Here is a 10,475-nt window from a genome sequence, read left to right on the forward strand (position 1 = left end):
TTTAGGTCATTACATTGGCATTAGTCAAAGGACGGTATGTCTATTAATTCTAATTAATTCATGTCTTAGTGACCATTTTTAAAGATGTGAAAGTCTTAACAAACAAATCAAACACATGGAGACACCCCTATTCTTCCTTAAGGGCCTATAAACCATCCATAAGTTGGCGTTGAGGTAGTACAGAATATTACGTAAGAATGGAAACGTTTATAGTTTTTCCTTTATGTTGTTGGTTCACCAGATTTGGCTCTTTTAAATTACCACTTGATCGATGCATTACTTTGCCAAAAAGCAGTTCTCAAAACTCGAAAGGTCGCTTCGGTTACGTGCCTTATCTCCTCCGCACAGAGGCCTGTAGCCGTTGTCGGGCCCGCATGTTGAATTCCTATCAGGCTGCTTTCAGGATTTCTCTGTAGTATTCACATTGACAAGATCCATCGCTACCCCTATCGTAAACCAAGTGCTAATTTGGAAACAGATTTCTCGCGTGGGTCAGATACCCATAAGCGTTTTTACTTCTAGTTGTATCCGAGTTCCGCGACGGCGAATTTCGTATGGCCTAGCGCCACTACCTTGGTTGCATTTTATTTTTAAGAAAACTTTTTCTTTCGACTATGAATAATAAAGCAACGCAGTCCTTAAACTATTCAACCCCAAAAATAATTCTATGGTGATACTGCGGAGTAGATATTGAAAAACATAATTTACCGATCGCGCCATATTTAGTGCCGTGACGTAAACTAGAAGCTGATATATGTCTATGTTCAACTAGGAAAACGTCATTATGTTAGCTGCGGCCACATTTTGTTTATTACTAAAGCCAAGAGCACAAACGCCCTCGAGGCTATATGGCCGGCCATCTGCGAGAGCTAACTGAAGCCACTTATACCAAAAATAATATCTACAAAGCCGAAAAGTTGCTTGTGATCCTGGCTTCCAGATCCTGGCAGACTTCCCTACATCTGAAAGCTATGCCAGGCTTGAGTTTGAAGTCTAGTAACTACTGGAAAGTCTAATTAGAGCTCCTTAGAAGCTACCGTTACTGAAGCTTCTAATGAATTTATTTAGTTTAGAGCTCGCTCCACATAAACATCATATTCGCAACGCGATTCGTCTCGGTGAATGAATGGCCATTGCTTCTCTTTTTATCGCTTGGATATAACCCACCCGTAAGCGCAATCGTAAAAAGTTCTGTTAAGAATGATGTAACTGGAGTATAAAATCGCATTGATTATATCACGATGATCTACATAATAGTGGGCTAAATTAGAAAGAGTGTTTCTAGGTAATCTTTGATTTGAATGAACCTTTGCGGTTGGCTACCTATCCATAAGGAATACAATTAGAGGTAAACATATAAATATCGTACTTTTCAATAGCATTAACAGTTGAACTATGTACACGGCATTATATAGTTACGCCAAAACAAAGCTTTTATCCCTTAAACGTATTCTATGGAATGGAAGCATACAGGACACCGTTGCAAATCACTATACCTCATATGAACTAACCAGCCTAAATTTATCTACACCGTGAACACGCTTCGCCTCGGAATATTTGTTGTTGCGTCAGCAAAAAACTTTCCTACGAAAACCAGACCGTAGAAAATTAACGTCATTTCTGGATAAGAGATCGCTCTTGTATTCAAAGGCCGGAACCAGAAGCCTCGACGAAGCGCATCTCTCGTATGGTGAGCAAGGAGCGACACACAAAGTGTGATCACGTACGGCGTATAAAATCGTGCTCGCAGCGCGTTTTCGGCTCTGCTACTAGTGCTATCACTACTGTTAGGAAGGAATGCTTCTCCCCAGCTATTAACCTGTCGGCTGTTTCGTCGCCAAAGGTAAGCCAGCTCGCAAATAACGATTACAATGACACAGAGTGCGGCGACAGTTACTGTGTCGTGCAGAAATGGTCGACCATGCCCATGAATACTAGTGGCTGCATATAGGCTCACGGAGCCGGCGCTAATGAAATGGTCCACATCGATAAGCGCTGAACACAACCACGAGGTGATGAGCAGCGTCCGAAAAGGTCGACGATGTACAAACACGACGGTCGTAAGAAGAACTCCAACAACCGAATGGGTCAACGAGTCAGCCAGTGCGAAAAGCTCGAGGGATGCTGATAAGTACAAACGAGAGAAGCTGTCCGAGACTACGTTAACAAGAGTCGCCAGCGGTGGTATTACAAAGAGCCATGGTGAGATTGCGAACGGGCGACCAGATGTTGCTCTGCTCTGAAATAGAAATTTATAATAAGGATCACTATGGTGAGAGCTATTTTATTAGCTACAGTATGTTACTAGATTATTTGACAGTTCACATAGTGCAGTGTATAATATTATAATAAAACAATTTCTTTTAAAACATGTACTATATAAGAAGAAATGCCTTATCAGTGAGTGTAGGTCTCTCTAACGAACATAATAAGAATATAATAAAATTTCTAACGAATACGATCGCATTGAAAAGTTTAATTATTTGTTGTTAGCTGATACAATTATTCATGTGTGAGACATGTAAACCGCATTAGTGCATAATAAAAGAAAAAAACAGGTCGTAGGTAAAAGTAGAACAACATCGGTATGTGGTCGTTCTCAAGATAGTGTGTTTTATATCATGTCAAAAATAAAATACATTCATGTCAGTAAAATACATTTACAATGAATAAAATGATATTCAATAAATTGGTCATTTGATTACGTGAGGAACTACTGTGAATGAGGTTTTACGCCGTTAGCTATTTTTATTGTGTGAAGAACTCCTTGGTATCACCTCCTTGGTACAACATTAACGAGTGGCCCCACTGGAAGATGTAAAACGGTGGACTTTGAAGAACCTATCCAGGGTCCTTCCAACAGGTCCATGAAACGGTAATCGTTTTCTGAAGCTAAAACCAGCGATGGCCATGTATCCATAGTTACCATGACCACGCACTCAAAAAGATACCTACTAGCCACCGAAGCTACGTGGATGAAACCTAACTCACCAAATATGTCATTGTCGGTAAGCTAAAGCCGCCGTCAATTACCGCTGCATTATTTTTTCATTCTGCAATAGAAGTCAACGAGTTTTCGCATGAAGTACGATCCATTAGACATTAATAGTTAGCAGGGGTGACAAAGGAAGCGAAAAATTAAAACTCGGGTGTTACATTATTATTCCTTGAATGGTTCTGTCTATTCCTTAAGTACCCAGATATTGTTTTGTAACTTCCTTGGCTACGTGTATACTTCCCGTCCCAATTCGTCAGATGTGTAAAAATATTAGGCACGGTTAATTGGCAAATCGGCACAGCATGCCTTTAAATGAGGTATGGCTACACAATTAACATGAGACACGTAGTAGCACAAAAACTGGACGTGTAGAAGTAAAATCAATGATGATTCAATCATCAATCTGATTCCAACCAAGTGTTTTATAATACACAGTGTATAATAATTTGACACAAATTTCGTTCTCGTATCTATCTAAAACATGCACATCAATTCTAACTTAAACTATTTTGCCAGTATACGATTTAACGTAGAATTCTATTTGTGTACACATCTCCATTGATCATTTGTACACTTTCATTAAATACACGTTGATAACATAATGTTTGCTATTACACTTAGTTGTTACTAGACAGTTGTTACCTGAAGCTTTATTTTTATCGTGGTAGAAACATACACACAAATTCTGATACCTGCCTGACCCGGAAAAATCTTGCACAGCACTGACCAAGCAGCTTACTAAGTTATTAAGAACAGCCAGGGTCCCCTAGTGACGTTTATATCAGAACACGGCATAGGGAACATAAGTACTTGACGCGTCTATTCAGTTCACAAAGCAATAGTAACAACCGCTAATTACACTCGTTGCTTTTGCTATTTATCATTCATAATTAAATGTCAGTCACTGTGTCACAATCGCATAAAGCCGCAATCATCCGAATTCTTTATATGTTGTTCCACTTGATTAGCCCATACAGTCAAGGTATTCATATTCTAGATGCTAAAAATTTCTTAATATCTAAACTAAAATCAAATTATAGTAGAAAGTAGTGTACTTCAATCAAACAATCTAAAACGTTTCGACCTGACCAGCAATCTGGCACAGATTCGTTAAATCGAATTCTAGAATAATGCGGGACAAAATAGATATGTTTTACAGACCTTTTCTATTTCGCGGTCAATTCAATGCCGTTTTAAAGCTCCATTGGACTTCCTGTAGAGTTGACTGAAGACGCGCACCACACATTTATTATACAGTCATTACTGCTCCAAACAAACCGATTTACTGCTGTATAGAAGTTTTTAAAAGCCACAAACTACTTAGGCTGCAAGCACCATTCGAATTTCGCAGGAGAGCAACTGCGCCTACTTGGCAGCTGTTTCCGTCGATTTTTGAGACCTCGCCTAAATCGGCGGAACCTTTCCTGGATTAGGGTCTGCTTCGTGACTATCGTCAAGGCTCAAGTTTATCAAATAACAATTGACTCCGGCCGGTCAGATATTTGTTAATCCGACAAACAGCGCAGGTATTCACATATTATAAGCGTCGTCATAGGTAAGAAAATTATTGTCTAAAGTGATGCCTAATAATTTAGACGGGAAAGCACCTTGTTATGTAAGGCAATCGTTAGCTCGAGTGTTCGTAGATCCGGTATATCAACCAGCGCGGTTTAAGGCAGATATGATGTTCTTAAAATGATGATGAAGTTTTCATGTATGAGTGGTGGCTGTCACAACTCAAATATAGTAGAGGTTTGTTATACGGTGAGCCAATGCTCAAAGATCCTAAGAAGATTATACGAAAAAAGGAATTGGCAGTTAGTTTGAACGCGCCAGTTATATAGACACACTGTAACATGCATAAAATGTGAGAGTGGAATGCGCAAATATTAACAATATGGTGACAGCCGTAGTTATGACTAATAGCATATTTGAGCGAAAGCGAACCAGCTAACTTATAGGAACTTATCTTAAATGATCACTTCCTGCGTCACTGATCGTGTCAATTTACTTCAACATAAGAAAATCAAACTGAACCTATAACTGAGAAAAATCGTGGAGTACGCAGTAAACACAAAAATTCGACAAAAAAAGGTTCGATAGCTGCTTTTGCGCAAACAGCTTGATATGGGAACAGTATTCGTTCACTACAACTTCGATCTACTTTTTCGGTATGATCAAAGGTGTCTAAATAACGTACCCTTTCAGGTTAGCTAGTTGCAGGTCGAATTATATCCTTTTAGTAATAATTTAGAAAATAAATCGCCTCTTCGGTTTGGCCAGGCTAGATCTTACAGGGGCTCATCTGGGGGGTTTCTGGGCACGGGAAATATAACCCTTAGTAACAATTTTCCAACAATGAAATTCGCTAAATTGAAAATGAAATATGTTACTATGGCAGCGTATTCAATGAGATGTGCATTAGCCATACAAATTACGTTGCTTTTTTTTTAAAAAAACGCATTTATAAGAAAGATACAAAACGTTGAAAAGAAGCGCTATGTTTTAGGGACAAAATAGTCTTTAACACTGATTTTGTTGCTTTACTTTTTAAAGCTTATATTTTGCACGTAGACATTTTCTTCTTTGTTTAATTTTACATATTTAATAAAGGTTTTTTAGAGAAATTTCTAGTTTGAACCCTATCTACAATCAAAGGAAAACTTATTTGTTAGAATTTACTTAGAAAATATGTTTCGTTTAAATATACATTTGTGCGTTCGAATATAAATCGAAGTTTCAGAAAATTAATATGATAGCGGTCGCGACAGTCCCTAGGTTGCACAATATATTTTCGAATCTCAGTTGACGTAAAATTCGAAAAAAGTAAAAACTGCCAAACTATCGTTCAACTTAGGCCGCCCAGGCTCGAATCTCGCTGTGGACCATATGCGTTCGATTAAATTTAAGCTGATAAGCTGCAATACGAAATGAGGTATAACTGAACTCGAAGAGACAAAAATAGTGGACTCATAGTAATTGGCGCTGTTGTACCATGGACTATAGAGATATATACGCCTATATCTGCGAAAACGATAAGACACTACAGAACTTGACAAACAGATATTATAAATATTTATATAGTATTAATTTGATCCATTTAGTTTTGGACACAAAAGTAAAACGATCATATACTATTAATATGTCAATTAGTAGTCTACCATTTTGTCATATTCGTTGTCCAATAGAAAATATAAATTTTACCGCAAGAGTGGAAATAATCCGAACTACATGCAGTTAGAAAAAGATCGTTTGCATTGGCTAATTTAACAGGGTCCGTCGTATTGTAATGAGTTTCCGAGCGAATAGGGAATGAAACTAAAGGGGAGCGGTGTTAACGAGTGTTAATCTTGGAGTAGGCCCGTCGGAGCTTGGTCTGCTACTACTTTCGGCGTCGACATATTAGTTATTACCAGCTGTGTGCATTGAATCTACCGTATAAAATAAATTATTTAGCAAAGAATATACACAGTATGAAAAAGGAAAAGTAAACACAAGTTAATTCCGTATCTGAATTATAGCTGAACACGGAAAAAGTGTTAGCTTTTTGCAAGTGTTGCGTTACTGAAAAACCAGTGTATAGAATACATCGAGTAGAGACCGAAAAATCTGCGATGAAGCGTTCGATATTAGAAGGAAGTTGCTTTTCGTTGCACACAACAGGTACTTCCAGTTTGGATATGTGCATTATTTATTACACAAATGAAATGACACATTAGCACTTGGTACCGTGGAAGCCGATAAGCGAATCCATGGCGGAGGCTCCTTGATGCATGTGTCTGCTCGTGTCAAAAGCAACGGTAACTGGACGCCCACCAAATCGAAGACGTTTCTGGGCCGGCAATGACCCCATCGGTGTTTGCTATCGTAGTAGAGCTTGTGGTACATCAATGATCGTGTTATTTTCTTTGGTTTTTTGTAATTTGGTTTTTTCTCAAAGATTCGACCATTAACCCCAATCAATTGCATATTCATCACGGATTACATATATGCGCTCAATGTAATTGTCTATTAGAAGCAGACTAGTATCGTAATTAAATTAGACAGACATATACGCGCACAACAAACATCGGTAATAAATATTAATAATAGATGCTAGCGCATGTGCACAAATAATAGAAGAAGCAGACAAAAAAACAGCTGTAATAAATTATTACCCGTTGAAGAACGTGAACATATGTTACGAGATAATGAAATAGTCGATGAATAGTAATTATACGTACGTTGGACAAATGTGTGCGTTCGAAATGTAGGCCTGGTTTCTGCGATGCCGTTCGGAAAAGCTTTGATATAACATACCCTATTTATTACCGGTGCATCCAAATATTGGTACGTGGCGCTGTGGTCTGTTCGCACCTCGCATGTCATTAGCGTCATTCGTGGAACTTAATAGTCGTCAGATAGTTAAAGTCGACTTTGGTTTCTGGAAATTATTGGAACTGCTTATCTCTGGAACTGGATCGTTAGAAAACCTTTTCCTCAATTTTGCTAATAATGGTTTTCATTCATCTTTAATAGACTACGTTTTCGTAGTTATGTTAGAAGCAGTTGCAAGGTAAATAATGATAGTTGGCATCTGTTTCAGTTAACAGTCTAGAATATGAAAGTTCTTTATTGCTTGATTAAATGGAAAACACTATGAAACATAATACTACTAATACGGATTTCATGAACCTCAGTCTTGCTAGTTTTGCTAAGCTAGTTTAATTATATGAGCTAATTGAACAACAGAAGGATAGATTAATCCCTCGATTAATGATAGAATAAAAAAAACATGTCGAAAAACGCATCTGCAAAAATTGATGGAATAATATACAGTAATGAGATCACGGACTCCTTTCTCTAAGAGAACTCTAATAAGTTAATATATTAGAAATTTGGCTTAGCGGCCCATAAAAAAGAAAGGGTAGAGTACCCACTAAGAAAAAAATGAATAGTGGCACGGACTGTAAAAGGTAGGTGGGCAAGCTATAAACACAAAGTTACACACATTGGATTGAATTAAAACACGTCTGAGCCGATACGTCTTACTGGTGCCTTTATTCAGTTTTACGTTCCCTATTCTTCTCGTGGGCTCCTCGTAACGCAGTCGCCATCGTGTATCCTTTCTACTGTGTATGATACACTTCGAGTAGCAGAAAGGAACGACAATAACTTCCAGCCACCATCCAAGAGCTATATCCATATAGCCTCTCATTTATCTACCATTATATATATATATACATACTGTATTCAGTATATATATATATATATATACTGAAGACACACGTAATGCTGAAATAGCACCATTAGACAATTCGTTCGATCAGCAGCAGCAATTAGTAGAAGTTCTTTTCTTGAACTTACCTATGCTTCATTTTATTTCGTTCTAACTCTTCTTATCGAGTAAGCTGTCTATCATGAGCGAGTTTTTCGTTGTTTTTTGTTCGCCTCAGTGTCGTAGTCATATGGTAATACCGTCAGCAAAATAAATAGGTGCGTGTATGCGCGCTTCTGGAAATATTTACGTGGGAAGAGGAAAGAAGGAAATCTGCTCGTCGTCTGCTTGTTGATGTTTGTGGATCAAGTGTGGAATGCTGCAGATGTTCACACGTGCGAATTGTATGTACGGATAAGCCTGAATAAGGCTCCCATGAGGTTATATGAAGTCATGAGAAAACTGGATGAACCGCATAAATATTACAATGACTTAGAAGAGCTAAGAGCAACTGAAGTTGAGGTGGATGTATGAAGCTGTGGTTGATTGGTTGAATTGGTGGACGACAAGATAGGTTAATGCAGTAAGGCAAGGCCGTGTGTCGACCTTGACAAAACGGGTTCTAGACGTACAAGTCAAGGCTTTTACACCTTGCATGCAAATGTTAAGTCGATCCGATTTGTCTCATTTGTTCAGCTTGTCTGTCGATAATAGAAACTCATTCTTTCTGCGTAAACTCGTTCTCTGGGTCGGCATTTGATTAAGGTGAAACCCAAAAGCAATTTCTCTTGTGTGCCTCATTTTTTTTTGATCGTTTTTTGGAGGCCTTCACCTCTAGCATTGTCGCTGGCTTGAGTCACGGTTAATGGCTTCCGTTCGTAATCTTTGTTGTAGGTTGTACAGGCCAAATAAATTGGATAATCATTTGAAAAGGAGCTATTAAATATTTGGAATGAGTCGCGCACTGCAAAGACGCTTAATTATTACAAAATATGCTGACTTAGTCCAAGGCCAGCATCGGAAGAGCTTGGGTGGTTCAGCAGTGTGAATCATTTGTGATCTTCGCGGAATTACCAGAGCGTTCCCAAAACAACATTGCTAAGATTGGCGGCATTATCGCCCCTGAGAGGGGTTGTTGGCGTCGGCACTTCATTGGTTACCCATGTATCGCAAACGTTGGAACGAGTTCAGATATTTGTGATTTAACGTCCATAATAGCGCCCTCCGTCTTCTTCGTCCTCGTCGGTCGTCGCCGACTGCTGAGGCGCGGGCACTGGTTGAACGCTCTGGCTCAGTTCGAAACCCCTCTGGTTCTGTGCCTGTTCGTTATAGCTTGGCCGTTGGGATACTGCAAATTAGCGATTACAACAGTGACGTTAATTAACACCTTAATGTCAAATGTCGCAAGAAGCAGCGCTTGGCAAAAGCACTAGTCATAAGGCTTAAAACCGATAGTAGAACATACACGAGTCGCACAACGATACATGTAAAGACAAAGGGTACGTATTTCATTATTACATCAGCGGTTTACGATCAAAAGGACTTTGTTGGTTTGGCGGCAACGCAATCTACCGAACGTACCTTTGCCGTATTGCGGTTTCTCTTGGATCGATTTAAATGGAGCTCTAGAACCAGGAATGGCGGGTTGATAGTTCGGTTGTTGCGAAGCAGACGGTGGACCAGGGGCAATTGACGTGGAAAATTGTGGAGCTGACGCTGGTCCTGGCTCATTGTACGTTGGCTGTCGTAGGGCAGGTATCGAAGGGGATAGCATGTAGGTGAGCTGACGAGGTGCCGCTGGTCCGGAAGCCTGGGGGGTAGAGGTCGGTTGTGGTAGAGATGGTGCCAGAGGTGCCGGGACATTGAGGGTGTTAGATGGTTGACGGGACGGAGGTGCCGGGGCGGGTGCTTGCTCGGAAGTATAGGAGGGTTGGCGGGGCGGACCAGGAGCTGGTCTAGAAATATAGGTAGGTTGGCTGGGTGGTGCTGGAGCGGATGTTATATCTGCGGTGTACGATGGCTGAGGTGGTTGACGGGGAGCAGGTGTAGGCTCAGAGCCTGGTCGGGGAGCCGGAGCTAGGATAGGACCGGCTGGTGCTTCAGGGACGTAGGCGGGTTGGCTGGGTCCAGATGATGGTGCCGATGGCTCAGGAAGGTAGGCTGGCTGACGGGGAGCTGGAGCTGGAACAGGACCAGCTGGTACTTCAGGGACGTAGGCGGGTTGGCTGGGCACAGAAAGTGAGGGTCGCGGTCCAGATGATGGTGCTTGTGGGTTAGGAA

At 40.1% G+C, this 10,475-nt stretch overlaps 1 protein-coding gene across 1 annotated transcript; it reads right to left on the bottom strand.

Moving 5' to 3' along the window:
• Positions 1-1,011: 1,011 nt before the first annotated feature.
• Positions 1,012-4,350, bottom strand: LOC111264724 (transmembrane protein 267). Its single transcript, XM_022840838.2, has 3 exons — positions 4,160-4,350; positions 2,992-3,053; positions 1,012-2,239 (listed from the first exon to the last, which is right to left on the bottom strand). The coding sequence occupies exons 2-3, from the start codon at positions 3,001-3,003 to the stop codon at positions 1,526-1,528; spliced, it is 726 nt and encodes a 241-aa protein (XP_022696573.1). The 5' UTR covers positions 3,004-3,053; positions 4,160-4,350; the 3' UTR covers positions 1,012-1,525.
• Positions 4,351-10,475: the final 6,125 nt, after the last annotated feature.

The sequence above is a fragment of the Varroa jacobsoni genome, unplaced genomic scaffold, assembly GCF_002532875.2.
Source record: "Varroa jacobsoni isolate VJ856 unplaced genomic scaffold, vjacob_1.0 scaffold_890, whole genome shotgun sequence".
NCBI classification, from domain to species: Eukaryota; Metazoa; Arthropoda; class Arachnida; order Mesostigmata; family Varroidae; genus Varroa; species Varroa jacobsoni.